Raw genomic sequence first — 21,536 nt, 5'->3', positions numbered from 1 at the left:
ACACACACACACACACACACACATTTACATACTTGTGCAGTTGCTCATATTGGCGCAGACAGTTATCAGTTGTGTCTCTGGCTTCACAGCTGAGGTGTGACGCAGCGGACACGCACGCCTCAGGCGAGCAAAGGCACTTTCCATTTGAATGCTCTCAGACAACCCGCTTGTGTTGAAGCTGGGAAATGATCTACCTCTCCAACACACTCAACTGACCTTCACCTCCTCAGTTTACGGCTGCCTAACCACCCCCCCTCCACCGAAAGCATGCATATAAATGAAGCGGGAGTCTGTAAAGCAGGAGGGAATGTGACGAAGGAGCTTAAACTGTTTTAAGCGTAAGAGATATAGATTTTTTTTTTAAGCAATCTCATGATCCTACCTGTGAGAAACACCTGCGATACTCCTTCTCAGGCCCGTCGCATCGGTACACCGGAGTCGCCCCTCTCAGTCCGTCCCTTCCCGACTCCACGTCCAGGTGCGGGAGGTGCGGGTGCTGCAACGGGTAGACGTTGCCGGCGATTGGGTCATGGGGTCCGAAGCCCAGGTGGTGCTCCCTGTCTCTGTGCACGGGGCCGGGGCGGTGGAGGGGAGGGGAGAACGGCGAGCCGATAGCAGGAGAGTGTGGGCGCGAGAGAGGGGGCACGGGTGGCGGCGGAGCCGTGACGGAGTGCCAGTCGAACCTGTGGCGGTTGCTCTGGGCAGACGGTAGGGTGGAGCGCGAGGAGTAAAAGGGTGGGGTTCGCTCCCTGCTCCTTCCCAGGGGGTGTGAGGGTCTGACCACGTGTCTGTGCGGGTTACCCGCCGTGGCGGCGGCAGCGGTGGTGGTGGTGATGGTAACCTCCTCCGCAGCCGGCCGAACGGTGCTCTGCTGCTCGAGCACAACCGATTCCTCCTGCCTCCTCCCCGAATCCACATCTCCTCCATCACCCGCTTTCTCTTCATCATCTCTGCCGCCATCGGCAGCCGTGTCGTCAGTCCCGTTGACTACGTGGCGAGCCTGCCGGTTCTGACGATGCAGAGGCACAGAGAAGGGGACCCTGCCGTACCCGAACTGACCCGGACGAATGTTGGCGGACCTGTGCAAAGGAAAAAGAAGAGCGACCACCAAGGGATATCAGATTCACAGAAGGAGGGTGAAAAGGGAGAGAGAGAAAACAGAGAGGCAGGAGAAGTTTATTATAAACACCATGGAGCCGGGTGCCTGTTTGAATGACAAAAAGCAGAAGAATAACAAGAGCTGATACCACAGGAAGCATGCTTAACTTCAACAGGCTCTTATTGTTTTTACAATGTAAAGAGTTTAACGTAAAATACCATGATGATTTTGTTAACCGAGTTCTGTTATTTATCCACAACAAGCCATTGTCGCTACTGCCAGCCGTTCAAATTGTGGGAGGCTGAGCTGCTCCCCTCACACATTCGATCTCAATATTGCACCACCTCAACAATCACAGTCCGCATACTTCGCCTGACCCCAAATAGCACTTTTTGGCTTAATGCAGGAGTTCATAATGTTTTTGTTTTTTTTCAAATTATGAGTCATTATTGCCAATAAAAATCACTCCACACTAGTCAAAGGCTTTAATTTCCACCACAGATTAATCTTGAAAAAAACAAACAAAACATTTTTATAGTCCACATGTTTTTTAATCACATTTTCTGCTTAATAATTTAAAAGAAATATATCATGGTTGGAAAAAGCCAGAGCCCCAGCATTCTCATTTGACCCGCAGGTGTTTGATGATACTGTGACGCGCCTGTTGAAAGGGGTTGGAGCCGATACTGTAAGCGGTTGCACCCGACGTATGACGGTAGGTTCAATCCGAAGGTTTGAAACACATGAAACCTTCCAAGAGATTGCAGAGAAACCTTTTGATCTCCGACTTACCTTCTGGCAGGCACAGCGTCCCGCCCAGTGGAGACCGACCTCCTGCTCCCGCCACCTCCGGGTCTCACTGCTCCGGGTACGGTCGGCCTCCTGACGACCCGGGCTGGCTGGTTGTAGCCCTGCGGAGGCGCGTGGTAGGGGGATCGGTACACAGAAGCGTGATCCTGATTGGATGGCGAGCGGTCTGGTTGGTAAAAACTGGGCAACAGATTGACCTGCCCTGGTACGTGAGGCCCGCCTCCTCTTCCTCCTCCTCCTCCTCCTCCTTCGTCACCTCCTCCAGCAGATACACCCCGAAACACAGACAATCCTGGGTTGTGGTTCCCCGAGATTGAAGGAGAGTGATAAGGGGAACGTGGCCCAGGGTAGCGTTGAGGGTAATAAGGGCTAATGGGTGAGATGACAGGACCTCCAATGCCCCCGGGCCGGTAACCCGCCCAGTTCGGTGGAGAGAGGGAGTACGGAGGGGCCTGGGGAGGAGGAGGGGGTAAACACGTCCGGCTCCTCTGTGAGACACCGACGCCACACGTCTGAGAGCATTCGGACCAGTCGCCCCAATCGGACCACACACCCTCCACAGGCTCTGCCTCAAACACCTGCCGGGACCTCCGACCCGCCGCCTGGGACACACAGAGAGAAGAGAGAGACACTCAGGGATGTATAGCAAAATATAATCCTATTTCAAAAGCTGTAACAGTATTTTCTGTGCCAAAAAAAAACCCAAAATGCCTAAATTGGTAATTATTCATTGAGAGAGTTGATGCTTCATTAATTGTATTAAATATTGCTGAGGACGATCACGCATATGAGTTTTTATCTGAGTAATTTCTCTGAATATAAACCCAACAACATTGTTAGAGTTTTTTGTGACGGCTTGTGTACTTGGTCATCCACACAAAATGTAGACACAAGTAGTGCTTGTTTACATTTGATTTCATTTTTCCTTAAAAAAATAAAAAATAAAACAGGATCAGAAACTAAACGTATTGGTTCTAAAAAAATAAATAAAAAATACTTACTGGAAGCTGGGGAATTTATTTAATTTGTTATTCATCTCACTTGTGTTTCTTGTCCACCCAGGAGAAACCCACGAAATGAAACACATCGGTGTAATAACAATAGTAATATCAGCAAGTTACCCTCAAATTAGATTTCTGTATCTCCCTGAACGCCACACTTTTATTCTGGCATCAGTTTCCCAAAATTCACAGGCAAACCGCAGTTGAGGTCTGAACAATTCTTTAAAACCACTGATATAGTAGCATCATATACTGCAAGTGTTGCTGGAGTGAAAATCTCTTCAAGCTTTTTAGATGAACGTGTGTCCAGTATTGTCATTTTTTCTTTCCTAAGTGGAAGCGCAGCTGGGATTTATCAGAGAAAAGGTGGAGCTGGACTTGCATTTTGTGAAAGAAGTTACTGGAGGTTCACCGTTAAGTCGAAGTGGGACCACCAAAACATTAGTCAGTGAGACTGACTGAGCAGTACTTTAATGTAATGTACTACCCCTGCTGACTGTGGCCCAAACTCCTGTAAAAAAAAAAAAAAAAAGTACAAACTGCAAGCCTTGGCAGTATTTTAAAGAAGTACTCAACTCTGTGAAACTGTTGCCATTGCAAAATCAGAAATCTCTGGATGGACTTATTTCTTCAGAGTAACTTAGTCCACTGATGAGCTGCAGTCTCATGAGTTTCCTTCCTCTGAGGCCAAAATATAAATCCTAAGCTCTTCATGCTTCAGTCTGACTCAGGAGAGGCCCGGTCACCTGCCAGCAGCTCATGAGCAGATGGAGACGCTCACTGAAGCTGCTGTGATACGACGGCACCGCAGACATGACAAGACCCGGGGGCCGATGCCACCACGTTTTGTGTGTTTGTATACGCTAGCGACCAGGAGTGTGAGCATGCGGGTGCCAGGTTCAGGCTTTGATTTCTTCCTCTGTGGTCTTAGATAAATGTTTCTCCTCTCATTTCATAACTGATGCGTTGGCCTGGTTGGCAGGGAGGCAAACATGCGAGCTGAACAAAAGTTTCCATTGAGAAAGAACCAAAACATAAAGCTGTGCTCTACTTCTCCCCGCTCCCTTTCAAAGCGTGTAAGTGTGTGTGCGTGTGTGTGTGTGTGTGTGTGGGTAGGAGTGCGAATGCAAACGCACTAGATAAACTGTCCCTGGGGGGGAAGGCGCAGGTGTAAGGTGCAGACTGGAGTTTGTGTCTGGTGCAGTTGAATCCAGTTCACCAGAAAAGTAAAAGTGCTCCTGTCTGCAGTAAAATAACAGAAGGGTGGAGGGGGGCGGGGGGTTGAGAGGGGACCTGCACTCGGTCGTAATGACTAACATCAAACCCACAGCTGCCACATAACTGGGACCAATAATGAGGTCCGTGCGATGACCCCACAGCAGCCGCCCACGACCTCTGGAGCTACTGGTTTAACTCCAACGGCACACCACCACCAGGCCGGGACCAGTCGGGGCTCCACCTGTGAATTCTGGTGTTATAGAACGTTTCATGAAGCGGCCACCCTAGTACAAGTGCAGTCCCACTGAAGTCTGTTTCAAAACAATATTACATTCCACACATTATAAAACCTCATTAATGGATGATTTAAGTAAGACTGGCATTACCGGTTCCCACTGAATTAAAACTTTTCTCAAGGAATACAACTGGGGCCAATCTACAATGAGAGGAAATCATTTTTGTACAGAAAAAAAGCAGGATATCAACTTTTTAACTTGTACAAATGGCTATATTTTGTAACTCCTCATCATCTTTTAGCTTTAAAACTCACAATGATGGGCTAAAGAAAGTGTTGCTGGCCACTGAGATAGGTAGTATTTCGGTAATAACAAACACCATTGTGTTTTAATCTTTTGACGTCATATCTGATGATCTGCACTGGTTATTGTTCATTTTCATACATGTGTGTAAAAACTCACATAGAAGGAAACTTTTTCTCCAAATAAGACCTGATCCTGAAGGGGATGAGCATTCTGTATGTGATCAAGTGTGGAAAATGGAAAGTGGAACCATTTAAATGTTGTTTTCTCTCTTACACTGGCATTTTAAAGATATAACACATGAAATGTGCTACTTTAAGTATTTTTCAAAGTGAAATGGCATTAGATTCTGGGTTGTTTTTCATGTAGTCTTCTACAATAACATGGTGAAATCTTGCAATTTCCTAGTATTTGCCCCATGAAGGGTTAAGTTAAAATGCAAGAAAGGTTCTTGCGGGACTCTTAAGACTTTGTTTACTTATAGAAAAACCACACTAAATTCTCTGCATGTACATCAGCTGAGAACCGACAGGCACAAAGGTCAAACAAGAAACAGCGACTGACTCACAGCCTTGAGAAAAAACACACAGACTGGAAACCAGTAAATCTTGTATACGTTTCCAGTGAAAGTGTTGTTGTATGAGCAGAGAGGCTTCTTTTTCTTCTACTTCTTCTTGCTGCACGATAAAATGCACACCCCCCCCCACACACCCCACCCTTACATGAATTTGAAGGGAGTCAAATGGCGCGGTGGGGCTGCCAAATGCAGCGACGTCCAACAAAACAGTTCAACAAAAGCTTCTACGTTTTCTACAAAACATGAAATCATCTGGCAACGCGCAGGCCAGTCAAACACACTGAAACAGTGTTATTGAACAGTGTGAGTTTAACAGTCCGATGAGCCTCGAGTGCAACGAAATAAGAAATGTTATGATCACATTAATATACACAGACTAAGAACTGTCTTCTTATTGGGATTTTAACATAGTCTTACGAGAAGCATCCAACCAAAATGTACTACTTGGTGTGAAGCAGTGTTGGATGGGAGTGAATTCAGAGTTGATGACACGAGATTCACTCTGCTTCACTCGGACCTTAAAGTCAGTGTATCTGATGTGTTTTGTGCAGTCTGCTGGTGAAGTGGCTTTATTCGCTGCAGGGGTATTCAAATGTCATTCCTCCAGGTGAAGAAAAAAGAATCCAGCATTTCAAAACAGTGAGTAGATCCTTCCCACTCCTGACAGCAAATCGCAGGTTGGAAAAGTCTTTAAACACTCAATTTATTACTATAACTTATACAACAAGCTCTCCAGCATGGCCCGGCATGTTGATGTGTCATTTCTGTTCAGTTCCCTGCTTAAACCATTTCAAAATCTATTTATCTCCAACGTGTGCAGTCGAAAAGCTGCATAAAGGGTTGCTTCTCTCAGACGATTACAAGATAATGGTATCTGTTGTAAGTTGTAAAGTTCAGCTCCAGGCGGTCTCCCTTTATACACGTCATATGAAGCCGTCTCATTATCTGGAGCCGTGAACTCTGAAGACAGTTTTGCTCCTCATCTCTTGATCTCCTCTGCCTCCTCGCTGCCAGCACGGCCAGATTATTAAAACTAAAGTGAACCTGTCCTTTCGCTGCTGCCTGTCACCTTTCACCGCTCTATGGCACAGGCGTTGTCGGCTTAACATGATGATCTAATGACTCACCTTCCTCTTGGCCGGCTTGGTCACGGAGGTCGCGGCCACCACGAGGGCCCCCAGCACATAGAGCCTGTAAAAAAAAAAAATGATGCAGAGGGTGAAACGTGAGCAGGTACGGCGGATTTCAACCATCGCCAGGCTGAATGGAGGTATTTTATACTTTATTCCATGACCTAATCCTGAAGCTGCAGCTATACGATGCCCCGACTCACACAGGCTTTCTTTATCCCTCGTCCACTGTCTACCAGGTTCCTTTAACTTTTCCAGTCGACGTATATTCATTTTGAATCAGCGCTGGACGTGTTGAGTGAACACCCTATCAAATGTTCCAGTGACCTAAGTATACTTTAAGAACCAATTATGTCCACTTTCTTTCCCAGTACAGGTGACCTCGGAGGGGGAACAAAAGTTTCTTTTCTCCCCTCTTCGAGTTCCATATGCAAACATCTCAATCAATCTGGGAAAGCCTGAGAGGTGCCAACAAACTAATGGGTTTAAACAGCAGGCATGTTTTCCCTCTGCATGCCTCTCTCTGGGACTGTACACACCCTGAAGATGTGGTTTTAACACACAACCACACACACACACACACACACACGGACACACACTTAATCAGTCACAACATCTTAAATCTTGTACTTTTTTAAAGGTACTTTTTATGTGAGGTTTGATCTTTAAAGGAGGTGGTTTATGGTTGGAATGGTTTTGGAGTGCTTAGATTAGAGATCATGTGAAATCCCTGCAGGATTAGTTTGGGGGGGGGGGGGGGGGGGGGCGTTTCTCTTCATATAAAAGAGAAATAAAAAGTTGTTTGATGGGGGGGGGGGGGGCAAATATTTGAAGTACATCTAATAAACGCACTTGTTGAGTAGGGAAACTTCACAACAACTCGGGACAAGTGCACTGGAAGCAAGTGGAATCCCAAACGTCTCCATCTGCCAGGAAAGAAAATGGGCTGAGCGTGATCCTAAACGACTTGCTCAGATGGGACGTTTCTGCGCTCACCGGGAGAACCAGACCATCACCGCAAATCACCAGTCCGCAAGCCACATGTAGTCGGGAGTAATTGGTCCCGTCTTCCCAGTGTGGTGCACCGCCGCGGTCTCTGGAAGCTTCCAGCACACCAGACTACACAATTACCCCGAAAAACACAGACAAAGGTCCCGCACAGTCCCGACACAACAGAGCCGCTCGGGCCGAAGTAACGACCCCCTACCCGCGTCCACGTTTCCCCCGGCCGCTACAGTGGCACATTGTAGAATAAACTCAGAGCCGCAGGGACGGAGAGAGAGGGAGAGAGAGAGAGAGAGAGAGATTTAGATCAAGGGGGGGAAACTCACAAAAATCCACCCCGAGGAGAAAGAAGGGGGGGGGGACTCGAACCTCAACCCAGATGCCTTCGGGTAAATTCCTATCATATATCCTGCGACGCGCTCAGTGCGCAACCAGATGACACCGTGCGTAAAAACACCACCCCCCAAAAAAAGTTGACTTTTACGAATGAAATCACACTTTGAATAAACACCAGTCTCAAAGGGAGGATGCAAACCTCCCCATGTGGGGTTGTGTACATGCAGGCTGAGAGAGAAGCAAACGGGGCGCACGAGAACCAAAAGTTTTTTGGGTTTTTTTTTACCTGAAAAGTGAGTCGAGGCGCCGCATGCTTCTGGAGTCTGAGCCGCACATCCGACCGCCGCGCGCACAGATAGTGATGATCAGTATTACTGATCAGCGATCAATTCCGGTCCAAACAGGTCTGATTGAAGCGTGATCAGGTCCTGGGAGGACTTCAGCTTCCTCTCACACTTTCTCTCTCTCTCTCTCTCTTTTTTTTTCTTTTCCTTTTTGTCCCCTTCCTGCTGTCACAGTCACTCCCCGTGATTTCTGGAGAGTGGGAAGGGTTCAGCGCTCTGGCTCTCTCTCTCTCTCTCTCTCTCTCTCTCTCTCTCTCTCTCTCTCTCTCTCTCTCTCTCTCTCTCTCTCTCTCTCTCCAACTTTTTTTGGGTCCTTATAAACGAGTGTGACGCCTGGCAGCCAGGGGGCTACAAGAGAGAGTGAGAGAGGCAGATAGGAGGGGGGGAGACAGATATGAGACACGAAAATATATGTATTAAACGACTCTCTCTCTCTCTCTCTGTCTCTCTCTCTCTCTCTCTCTCTCATTTAACACACATACACTGGGCCCCGACTAAGCTATAACAACTCTTCAGAGCCGCTCTCTTAGTTTCACAATCCTCCATAAGAATGGCCCATTGTACTTGGTCACAGTGATCAGTAGTAGTGATCTCGCCATATAGTCGGAAACAACCCTGAGCTGGCAGCATCTGCAGCAAGCAATGCTTCACTGGGGGTTGGAGTACAAAGCGTCAGGGGCTTGTCATTGTGCCAACAAAAACACTGAATGCTCTCAAGGAAAGTTGCTGAGGCAAGTTCAAAGTGGGAAATCTTTCTGTGTACGGGAATGAAATATAGTTGTCAACTTACTGGCAATAAATGATACAAGCATGTCTGTAATCTCATTGGCTGTTTTGTCACATCTAAACACTGGAGACCAGACGTGCTTGGAGCTCACATAAGTGCATCCAAGGGATCGCTCGGCATCTGAGACATGACTCTAAGTGTAATTTCTTGTGTGTGGGTTGTAAACACTGAAGCAGATGTGAAAAGTGCTCGTGCCAACGCGTTTACACATTGTTTACTTCAATCTGCCACCGTGCTTCCAGGCGGAGGACAGCAGGGTTATAGAGAGCAGCACAAAGAGACACTTCTCAACAGGATTCAGGAGCTTTACTCAAACCTCCAGGGAGCTTATTTACAGGAAGGCCTTGTCTTATAAAGCTTTAAACCAACAGACCTTGGTTTTCTACAGGTAGCTGCTCGAGCTTCCTCCCACAGCGCAAAAAACACAGATTTGAGGTTCATTTCAGACTCAAAATAGCAAATAAGTGTGACTGTGAGTGTGAGTGGTTGTCAGTTTTCTCTGTTTGCCCTGTTAATAACTTGACCTGTGCAGATTGTACCCTTAGTCAGCTTGGTTGGGCTGCACTGTCCCTCCACCCTGAGGTGGTCAGAGGTAGAAAATGCATGAATGGAATTATGATCAAAAAAACAACATGCAACGGATGGAAAATTACAAAATAAAAAAAACACACTTGTATGGTTTATTAAAACAATCTCTTGTTGCACAATTGAGCAAAAAAGAGGCAGGTTTGGTATTTGTGTTCTACAATGACGAATCAGGAGTGCAATTTGATCAAGAGAATGGGAACATGTGAATGTGTGATGTTAATCAAAAAATTATGGTTGTTGAATGTACGAGTACAAAAAAATAGAGCCGATTCATTCTTTCTTTTAACTGGGATTAGCCACTAAACAAGTCAGAACATCTGGAAAATAAAAGCTTCAGTAAACTCATTTTCTTTATCTATTGTCTTTGGGGCATTTTGTTTTGTGGATCTGGTTTACATTTATTTACTCGTGACTTGAAGTCCCTCGAGGGTTCGGCATGGCTTCATGAGGCACTAATAGAAAACATCATCATCTTCTCCATGACAAGCATAGTGCAGAGAAGAAAAAGAAGCCGGCCGACACAACGAGTCAAGACGACAGAAGAGAAGATAAGTGCATGGAAAGTGGAAAGAGGGGAAAAGGAAGGACAGAAATGTTGTTCTATTGTTTGCATGATCTGTAAAACGGCATTACTGCGACAATGTTGGAACAACATGCAAAGTACCAGTTCAGTTTAAGATTAACTGGTCATCAAGATCAGCCAAGTGAGATAGAAAGAAACCATCTTACTCAAGCGATCCTGCACTCGAACCACCTTGTTAACATTTCCCACCGTGCAACCGCAGAGAGAAGAAGTGGAAATGTGAGAGAAACATGTGAGGGCAGAGGAGGGCGGGTATGAAGTCAGTTATGGTCGAACACATTTGAACACACACACCCACCCACGGGTTGAGGCGTCCCAGAGCCGGGCTGCTTTTCTTGGCCAGGCATCCTACAGCGCGGACACAGCGATGGTGACGGAGATTAGCGACTTCAAAGCCAACAGAAAGCCAACGAAGGAAGCCTTTAACCACTTTACGGCGAGGGCTTACGGTCGGATCTGCAAACATTTTTTAAAAAAGGTTAATGTAAAAGGCGGACTGGGAATGGTGAGGGCAGATTCCAGAGGAATCTGACATGAAGCGACACTTATGCAGCCGTCTCGGGTGTGTGTATGCTCGGTGTGTGATTAGTGAAACTGATATCGCTGTACTTCTAAGCACCGTGTCTATCAGTAACTACAATTAGCCAGAGGTCATCGCCGTGGTCACCAGCCGTCCATGACCATGGGCTCTTTCACGTTTGCTTTTTTCCCCTCCATCTCCTCCTTCTCCGGATCCCTGAGAAGAGCAATAAGTTATGTGCCGGCGCGCCGACACACTCTGCCGACCACAGCCCACTGATTAGCAAAGTGTCTGACTCAACTAGGCACCGCGGCTCACAGATATCGTGAGTTTGTGTGCGCATGTGTCCAGGGAGGTCTATATACAGCAACGGACCTGTTATTTGTCTCGGCTGACTGATCTGAGTAATAGCACTACAGATCAGAGTGGCAGGGCCCACTGGGAGGGATAAATCACTTAAAAAAAAAAAAAAAAAAACTTCTTGCATGTACACATACCCGGCATCCAGAAAACACCTCCACACCCCGGCCTCAGGCCCCAGGAAGAGCAGGGCCAACGACCCTTTTACTGTTTTGAGTTAATGAGAACCTCCAGGCATCTTCAGACCAGCGGAGGGGCCGAGGCCCCGGGGCTGGACCTCTGCGGGACCTGTACAGGCAGCTGCTGGGCAAGGGTGACTTAAATTGGTCCAACTGGGGAAACCTGGGGGCACATAAAGTCCTGCTCATGGACGTGCTAAAAGTCCCTGACAGGAAAAGTTGGGCCCCATACATGCTTCAACAAACATGTAGTTTTCTGAAACATGGACCAAAAATGCGTTGCCATCTCACCACTTGTAATGCGAACTGACAGATTGACCCCTGAAACTATGACGCTGAGAAGATGAAGCCAAACTCTTTGAGTGACTTTTTGACTGTCACTCTGGCACCACCAGCAGGGCAAAGTTTTGTCTCATCAAGTAAAATATCTGTCTCAGGATGTAGGGAGATGGAGAACAATCTGTTTCTTCATCACAAAAAAAAACAAAAAACCTTGCATGAACTTCCTGTGTGACGACCTCCAGGTCTCCCAAAAAGCCTGAAGACATGTTGTACGGCTGTCTGTCACTCTGCATTTGTGTTTTGAAAGACACCCGACCTGTCCAAGGTGTGTCCTTCGCGAGGTTTAGTCTCAGCCTCCCCGCAACACTAACATTTACAAAGCAGTATGTTAGAGATGGGTGGGTGGAGGATTGATGCAATGATCTCAAGAGAATAACTCTCCACATCAAAGAGCACAATCCACAGACCTGAGATCTCCACTTATTTACTCTAAAATTATTTGTTCTATTTGTACTTTATTATTACCTCCTGTGCCACTTTTATTTTGTTGGACGCAACTTCCAGAATGTGTTGAGGTTGAGCGTGTGGTCACTCATAACACCTTCCACTGCAAAGACTCACCAAGATGGTTTGAGTGTATCTTTGTAGAAGAACAACTCCAGCTTCAGGCTTGTTCTGGAAACTCACACCAGAGACAGGCCACATTAAAGAGAAAACATAGAACCACACACTGAAAGAAGAACGTTTATTTTAGAATTTGGGTTGAAAAGGTTTTTTTTTTTCCTGCCCATTCCTGAATCACTCAGTCTGTTCTCTGTAATGGACAGAATACAGCTGCAACACACATGAATATCACATGAAAGCACGCTGGCACATACCATCCGTAAGACCTTCACACTTTGTTTGTAGACGCACAGGAAGAGAAGACGTGTGTGCCGAGCTTTAAGGCGGAAGGCACAGCAGCACACAAGACATGCGAGTGACACAAGTGTGAAACCCAAACTTCAAACGGTCCGACGACTGGACTGTGTGAAGGCAGCTGGGACGAGGAGGAGGAGGAGGAGGAGGAGGAGGAGGAGGAGGTGGAGAAGCCTGACCTAACAGTAGTGACAGCCTGAGAAGATTTGAGCAAAGAGAGAAAGAAAAACAGAGAAAGTGAGTGAGAGAGAGAGAGAGAGAGAGAGAGAGAGAGAGAGAGAGAGAGAGGGGGGATGACAGACAAGGACACAAAGGGAGTGAAAATAAAGGCACAGAAAGCCGAAAATGGATGAAAGGGAATGTGAGAGAAAGAGGTAATGGCAGATTAAACGGGGACGGGGCAAGTGTAAAGGAGGGTGAAAGAGAAGGAAGGCAGGGAGGGGGGGAGTGATTTGTCTGGCTCAGATGGAGTCAATATTTGCTCCATTCCACCAATCCTGTGCCAGGGTCCAGATCAAAGCCGGACGTGTGTGCTCGGAGGAGGAATCGGCTGACGTCTTTACAGTCTGCCCCCGAGAGGATTTCAAATTTCGCTTAAAGTATTTTTTACGTAAAGTTAACTCGCATGAATCTGCAAACAGCGGCCCTCAGTATACCTTGAATGGGAAGAGAGAACTATCCAGAGGTTCACTGTTAGACGTTGCCACAGCCGACCATCTCCGGTATCTCCTTAATCCTCCTTCTTACCAATTGCATGCATGTCCTCCCTCACTGCATCCACGACCCTCGCTGGCCTTCCTCTTCTCCTCCTCTTCCTTAGCATCTATTTCCCTACATGGCTGTAACGCACTCATTCTTAACCTTGTCCAGCGCTGCACTTCCTATTTCAGTGTCACAATTTCTATACATACAACAGTCACACTGTTTTTGGCCAAGGCCCTCATGACTCCTGATGTCAAGCGTTCAAATGGCTGAAATGTAAAAGTGTGTGCTTCAGCCTGAAGCGGAGGCGGCCCCGTTTGGCAGCTCATTGTCTCTACTGACACTTGCCTCAGTCTATAGGACTCCTTTATGTATATATGATACTAGCAAAAGGCAATAATGTGCAGGTTTTGTCGGGTCTGTGCTCATTTTCAAGGCCCGACCAACAAACATGGAGAAGATTTCATGTGTTGAAAAGAACAAACTCATGGCCGCCACTTTTAAGTGATTTTGCTCAGGCTAACGGAGACTCAAAGCTTTGATTCAACGAGCATTATACCACAAACCTCAGGTTTACTCGAGAGCACTGGTGATTTTCTTCATGGTACTGAACTATAACCCGACTTTACCTCAGTGTTTTTGTTGCCTCGCTTTAGCCCCCAATTTCTCTTCAGTGTCTTTAGCCTAAACATAAAAAAAAAACCTCAGCGGTTGAGTCGGGTAAAAGACAGAGATGAGCGTTGAGCTGTAATGTGGCGTTACAGTTCACTGGCAAGATGAGGACATGAGGAGGTTGGGGTAGGGGAGTAGGGGGTGGGGGCGGGGGTTAGTTAGTTGGGCCTTAATTGGCTGAGGAAGCTGCTGAAATAACCTTGTTCCAATTATTCCGACAAAGACCAATTGTTGCCTGTTGAGAGAAGCCACCGGGTCACATATATACACATAGCAACAACCAAACAAAGGGATTTATGTCTGTGTGAACGGTCACGTATGGTATGAACACTACTCGCTTCAGCCATGTTTAGAACAGGACACACCGAGTGATGGAACAGAAGAGCGTAGCTGGGTAATAAGCGCTCCGGTATGTTTCTGGTCGACTGGCTAGAGACTGCTGAGTGTTGTGGCACAGCTCGCGTTTCAATTAACTGCTGCTGCTTCCAAATTCCTGTCCTGCCCGTTCATGGCTGAGATGGTGGGCACTGATGACAGATCTTGGTCCTTTCACTTCTGATTAAGCTTGACAAAACCTTCACTTTCGGCAAAGAAAAGTGAACCCCGTGTCCTGGTCTCCAGGTGCAAAGTAACTACTTAGGTTAAAAAAAAACGATTTACACATATCTGAGTATTTACTTTATTATTTGTATCCAAAAAGTACCTCGACTTCAAATAACATGCAGTATCTCTGTACCATCCTGTGAAGGAACCGTCACAATTATGAAGATTTATCCCGAGGGGAGCATGAATATGTGAACCAAATTACAAAGCAATCCGTCAAAAAAAGTCAAGACATTTAGGGTTCGGGAGGTCAAAGAAGAAAAATCGGGGTCACCAAAGTCAACAAGATTCATCCCACAGGAAACCAGAAAGATCTGGACGACATTTCATGGCGAATTCATCTCACAGCGAAGACGATTCAGTCTGCGCCAACAAGATGTTGGACTGAGCAGTTTTTAAAGTCTGTCTGAGCTTGAAGACAAAAAATGCTCCCAAACTGCTTTTTTCTTCCCCCTGCATTTATAATCAAATGGAAAAAAAAAAAAAAAACCTTTACGGAAAGTCAAAATGATTAGGCTGGGTATATCTACACAGTTGGCTGGCAGTTTAACCTGCTTCCGAGCAGAAACAAACCTTGACACTCGATCAGTTTGTGCTGGGGGGCCCGCACCTCCTCACAAGAGAAGCAGAGGACGGCTCCATAAAGCTGGACTGTGGGAGAGGCCCTGACCTGCCTCAGCTATGCATATTCCCACACAAATTTGCATTTAATCGAATTACAACATAACAAATAATACAAGGTGAGTTGAGGAATTTGGACCACCTCGCTTGAATGGTAATCCAACCTTGACCGAAGCTGCCTAAATATTATCCAGGGTCTGAATCCAATGCGGAACTTTACTGTTTGTCAAATATTACAGAGGATTAATGCAGATTTCTCCAAGTATTTCAATCATGTGAGGAAATGTGCATGATCAGAAAGCACTTATTGTGCAGGCTTGTGCACTTTGCACAAACAAAATAAATACTGCTTATGTCCCAAAATGTTAAATAAACCCTGTGTTGTTACACTTTTAACACCTATTTTCAGCCTGTATACAACAATTTAAAAAAATATATTTTTACTGTATATTTATATCAGAAGCTGGAGCAGGAAATGCGTCAATATGAAACAGAAACACATTCACACACAAACAGAAGCAAAGAACAAGTGACCACACACATTTACCATGCACACAAACACCAATACAACTGCTGCCTTTGCAGATAAACCCTTGTAATCTACAAAACGTGCCACGGAACACATGCCCCCCCCGCCTTCCTCCAGCTCCATAGGAGCCGGTTTAAGTTACTCCTGAAAAGCAGGAATCCTGAAAACAACCGGAGGTCACGGTCTGAGGTCAGCCTCCTTCTCTTCCTCCTCCTCAGCTTCGCTGAGACGTGAAGTTTAATTCAACGGGCTCGGCCAATCGCGGATTTTTTTGGCTGAAGCTACACCACTGGAGTAAACTTCTGAATGACTATTGGTGACGTCATTTAAGCACAGAAAACACATGTATTAGTGAAGTTAGTGCCAAAAATCACCAAGAAAATTTAAATTTCAGGTCCGTGATCGTTTGGGGTTATGTGGTGTTGAGCTCATCTCCAGTGTTTTTTGTCGTTTCTGTTCGCAGTCCTGCTGCAATCGGCTGTCAGATGTGAATAGTTGATTTGACATCCTGGAAGTCTTTAAGTGCAGATTTAAAACCCGCCCTCCAGAATATTTCTTTTTACACCTCCAGATTTCTTTCCAGTCTTGTTGGTCCACATGGTTTTTGGCACAAACTCGGGCAGGAAAATTCAAAACCGGTGCTCTTTTCTCTGTAATATTCTAACAAGAGAAGTGGAAAACAGTAAATAGTTCTAAGTTCACTGAGGGGCTGATTTATTCTCCTCGGTTACTAAAACTGGCTTCAGAGTCAACACGACCTCTGACCTTCCCTTGAACCCGTAGACTCCTCCCTCCGGAGGGCGATTCAACAGGTTGGCAAGAACAATAAACCCAAGGCCTCTTTCACACGGAGGCTCTTGATTGGAGGGAGCGCTTCTCTCCGTGGCCCCCGTCTGCTCCCTGTAGGTATCCCGCTCCGATGAGAGCAAGGATAGGAAATCAGGTCAGCGGCGTGGAGCATAGCAGACATACTTTGGAGCGGACCGAGGCCAGCCGGAGACTGTACGCCACTGTGCCGAGCCCCGACTTATCTGTGTGTCTTTTGTCAGTGCGACTCGGGCCCGATCGCCGGCCTCAGCGCCAGAGCGAACATGCGGGGGAGCGTCCATTACTTCAACCTTAATCTGAAGCCAAGCGCAAGTTAAGAAATCAAAGGCGTAAACTGCATGCGGGTGGATTAGAGTGGAGCCCGGCTGACGGGCGGAGAGAGAGCGGCCCGGATCAAATACGGAGCGACGCGCTCGGAAAGCGCTTGAGGAGGAGTTGGTTCTGAGCTGAGCGACTGGACCCGGAGGAGTCGCTGGAGGAGGGCCGAGGCAGCGCGGGTGGCCTTGGGGTTTTTTTTGACGGCATCCAAATCGAGGCGGAGATCTTTCTGACAGAATAATTCATGTGGGAATCTGTATTACGTCAAAAACAAGTTTTAGAATATCTGCTAATTCCTCAGCCGTGTTCACTGGAAAAAAAAACTAAATCCCAAACTGCAGATGTGTCTCTATGTGCACCAGAGCGGTTTTATTTTCCGTGTGTGGTTGAGGGGATAATGCAACTCCTCTTGTTATTGAAAGTGGAAATGGTGCAGTAGGTCTTTACATATAGGCCTGCCACTGCCGTACTGCTCACACTGATGGGGAAATAAATGCTTAAATTAAACGGCTTTAACATCGAAGAGTCGAGGCCAAATGACAACTGATACATTCTAGTTAGTTTTGCACATCTACTTTCATCACTCTGGTCCAAAAGCTGTTCCAACTAACAGAGCTTCGTGATCTCATGACTTCTGAGTATGAAATGGGGAAAACGGGGTTATTTCCTCTTGCAACTATTTTCTGCACCATTGTTCACACACATTTTGATAAAGTCCACAAACATTTGAGGATTTATCTGGAAATTTTCCTTAGAGATGGTGAAGCCCTTTTAATGGTGGATTTACAAAGCAGAGCACATGCATCATTTTTACTATGGGCCCTCGCTAGTTTATGAAGTTATTGGACCAAATATGAATATTTCTGCCTTTAGACTATGAGATCATTTTGAAGCATTTATTAATTTATTAGACACTGAACTCAAATTGCTCCCTGTGGATTGACAGCGCCTTGCATGGCCGCAGCCTCCACTGGTGTGTGAATGTGTGAATGTGGTCAACAATGTAAACTGCTCACGCAGTTGGAAAACAACGTAAGCGAAGTCCGTTTACCAGTTTTTTCCCATTGGAAGTGACATTTTTGACATTTCTCTCCCTGGCCTACCTCCTCTGATTACAGACTTGTTTTACGCTCATCCCTGTGAGAAAGCGAGGTATCAGGTCCGCACTCCGGAGTGGTTACTCACTACACTTGCACAATAACACAACCTGACTTTAGCCGCAACTGTCGCGCTCTGAGTTCCACCTTAAAACGTAGTGTCAACAGAAACCTTTCACTTATTTCTTCTATTTTTTTCAAACATTAAATAAAAGGGAAGGTATTTCTTGTGTGTCTGACTAATATCTCATCCTGTGGTTTCTTCACAAATCACAGCCTGAACATGAAAAACAAAAAAACCAAAAAAAGAACGCCCGGCCGACACACCTGCTGAAGAAAGTCAACAGTCCGAATGAGCCGGTGATATTCCCTCAGGTGGTAATTTATAAAGCCTTATACAAACACCACTGACGTGAAGGCATGGAGACACACACACACACACACACACAATACGAGGCCTGCAGATTGGGGGAGTGTCCTCTCACTGCAGGCATGTTGGGGACTCTGAGTGTGTGTGAGGATGAGGAGGAGGTCAGTGTCGGGTCCTGACCGCTGGGTCGGAGTCTCTCAAACCTCCTGCGATTGTTTTCAGTGGCTTCACTTTGTAAGGCGCCTTGGCACTGCTCATATTTCTCCCCCTCTGCGCGCACACTCCCTTTTCTTTCTTAGCCTTACTCTAAAACACACAGACATACACACACACACACACACACACACACACACACACACACACACACACACACACACACACACACACACACACACACACACACACACACACACACACACACACACACACACACACACACACACACACACACACTCGGGTTATTTATAACGGGGTGGAAGGGAAAGGCTGCCCGGCCTCCCAGGGCCTATTTTGGGAGGTTCAGCCTTCAATCACACAGGCTGACAGCTTCTCTGTGATACCAGGAGAACAATAAGAGCCTGTTTATCTTCCTCCAGGCCGCCTGTGAGGCTCGGCCTTCCCGCCTGGGTCAACATCAGCCCAGCCCCCCCCCCCCCCCCCCCCCCCCCCCCCCCCCCACCGAACCATTTTTAAGCTGGACTTACAGGAGAGCAGCAATCTCAAAATCTGTCATTTCACCACATTGAAAACTTTCTCTGGCCACTATCGCTGTAAACAAAGCGAGGAGTTTAAGCAGATGGACGATTGCGTTTAATTCCATGATTAATTGCAAGTAATCGGAAACCAAAATACAATTTAACCATCCAAAATACTTTTCAAAGCAACGACAAGCCAAACAGTTACCGATTCCACTTTCTTCATCGTCCATATATATCAAGACAAAAGAGGGCATTCAGACATCCTCCTGAACTATTTTCAGACACTTTCCTGGCAAAACTGGTGATTGATTGAAAACCCCTGCACCAGCTGTCATCTGGTTTTTACATAAATGTCACGAAATCCTGATTTCCAGGTGAGCTCCTTCAATTCAGCAAAAAAAACAAAAAACAAAACAAGTATATGCTAAGGACTCTGGTGGTCATCAGACCGCCGCCTGGACAGATTAATCTGCTTTAAATAGAAAGACTTTTCTTTATAGTTTTCCCATCAGGACTATTCTTACAGCCCACTGTTGTATTTATTCTCTTCACCATCATGAATGGCTCCTCTTTATTGTCTCCCTTAATGGTGAATTTAAAAGCTCTCTCCTCGATGGCAAGTCCCTTTCACTAAATATAATTTCTCATGAACTCTGAGCGACTCCAGCAGTTGAATGAAGGATTGCATTGAGCGTGCGTGTGTGTGTGTGTGTGTGTGTGTGTGTGTGTGTGTGTGTGTGTGTGTGTGTGTGTGTGTGTGTGTGTGTGTGTGTGTGTGTGTGTGGGTGTGTGTAATGGGAAGAGATAGTCGGGGTGGAGGGTGGCCACAGTGGGGAAACGATCAGGGTGAAGGAAGGCTGATGCTGTTATCTGGTCCAGATTGGAGTCGAGTTAATGGTCTATGTCATCACTACGCAACTACTGTGCAATGTTGGCCGGTGGCAGGACTGTCTGGGTCAGACTTCAACTCTCTCTCTCTCTTTTGGTTTCAGAGGCTTCCAGTATAGGGGGAACACAACCTTGATTGCAAAAACGATGACCTTTCAATGTCTAAAAACAACAACGAAACTAACTTTCTTAATTTCCCTCATATGCTCGTTAAGTCTCTCCATTCTGACTGACCGCATTAGTATTAAAAGAACATTTCAGAAATATATGATGGCCAAATTTCTTTAAAAAAAAAGTGCAAGAAAGTCTCGGGGGGGGGGGGGGGGGACACTTTGTCATTATGTTTTCATTTGACAGATCCACCAACGTCGGGATCAACCTGAAGTGTATGTGGCCTCTAATGTAAAAGCGTTAAACTCCTGCTCTATATGTTGAATCTTTTCAGTCTTTTAAATGGAAGAGAATCTGTCAATATTCCAAGATCAAGACAAATTATTGATATTGTTAAAAATAAAAGTGAGCGACCATTGAGGGATAAATTATTTGTGATGATTTTTGTGACAAAATATATTTTAGTTAAACAGTTTAAATCAATGAGGATTTTCACGAGTTCTGATAAACGCAAACGTGGTTGAAAAGGGACCAAATCGAAGTTTACTTGATTGTCCTTATTATAAAGAACAACTGTTTCACTGTGTTTTGTCAGTAAAATCAGATCCAATCCATGTGGAGCATTTGAGAAAAGCAATGAAAGTCCTTACAAGCAGCCTCCGATCGCTAACGAACACTATTTTTTCCGACCGAATCAAGTCATTCTAAAGAAAAGTGCCGCAGCTGCCAGCGTTGAAACAAAAATCAAAGGAAGGTCAACATTTGGTAGCTTGAATGGCGCCGAGCTTTTAGTTAAAAACAGATAAAGCAAACAACCAGGAGCAGATTCGTCGTGACGAAACGATCCTTAGAAATGTACAGTTTTAAAACAATGGTGGCATTTGAGACGTGTGGTTTCCATCTTCACGCTGACATCAACTTTCCTCAGCTCACTGAAAGATCTCTCTAGAACCGAAGTAGATGATTCACTTTCTCAAAGTAATCCGAGTACTGCGAAAGGCCAAGTTAATTCACTTCTACTGCCCATGTATGGTAAAATAGAATGCAGTTTGTTAAAGCTACTCTTCTTGCTCTCAAGTTGAATTTCAACAATCGAGTAACTTTGTGTTCTCCAGAAAAAAAACAGCACGCAGTTTTAATTCTATTAATAAGTACCCAGATGTGCACAACTGGACAAAAAAACTAAATAATTTGGTTAAATCTTCACGTCCACGACTTCTTCCTCAGTGACCTAAAGATTCCACAACGTGGTCCTCAGAACTAAACACTCTCTCACACACACATACACACACCGTCCCACTGGACCTGTTTCACAACCTTTTGTTCAGTCGTCTCCGTTTATTCTCTCAAAGCCAACACCTCGCTTTTTCCCCTCCGTGTCACTGTTGTGACTGATGTCTTTTCCATCCTGCTGCCCTCTCTCAATTAAAAAGGGGGAAAAAAAGCTTCCAATCCATTTGACCTTTACCTTGACTTGGCTGTTTCCACTAAACACACATGAAAACACACAGCCCGACACAGCTGCTCCCTCTCCTATTTTAGTCAACTCCAGCTCTCTCGTCCTCCCTTTTCTTCCACTCTTTTAAAGGCATGTCTGCTTTTCTACACCCGCATCAGGACACGCCGCACTTATGGAAGCGGCGGGTTTGCATATCTAATGGCTTTGAGCGAACAAATTGCATCTACGGCCCGGTAATGCCGACATTACTGCCGATAGGCATCTTTAAATAGCTTTCAACTTCCCATGTACTTTTTAGGACTCGTTCACTAATGAATTCCAAAGAAGGATGAAAAACCAACAGTTACTTATGAACACAAGTATC

General features: G+C 45.9%; 1 protein-coding gene across 1 annotated transcript in view; it reads right to left on the bottom strand.

The window, feature by feature from the left end:
- The window catches only part of adamtsl4 (ADAMTS-like 4), a 40,446-nt gene extending 32,168 nt beyond the window's left edge, over positions 1-8,278 (bottom strand). Inside the window, exons 1-4 of the mRNA XM_080501389.1 lie at positions 8,002-8,278; positions 6,372-6,435; positions 1,892-2,511; positions 383-1,079 (exon numbers count right to left, since the gene is read on the bottom strand). Of these exons, the coding sequence (XP_080357515.1) occupies positions 383-1,079; positions 1,892-2,511; positions 6,372-6,435; positions 8,002-8,051 (1,431 nt within the window). The 5' untranslated portion in view covers positions 8,052-8,278. The remainder of the gene's footprint in view (positions 1-382; positions 1,080-1,891; positions 2,512-6,371; positions 6,436-8,001) is intronic.
- Positions 8,279-21,536: the final 13,258 nt, after the last annotated feature.

The sequence above is a fragment of the Blennius ocellaris genome, assembly GCF_963422515.1.
Source record: "Blennius ocellaris genome assembly, chromosome: 8".
Lineage (NCBI taxonomy): Eukaryota > Metazoa > Chordata > Actinopteri > Blenniiformes > Blenniidae > Blennius > Blennius ocellaris.
The sequence above is the reverse complement of the archived record's forward strand: the minus strand, read 5'-3'. Positions and strand labels throughout refer to the sequence as shown.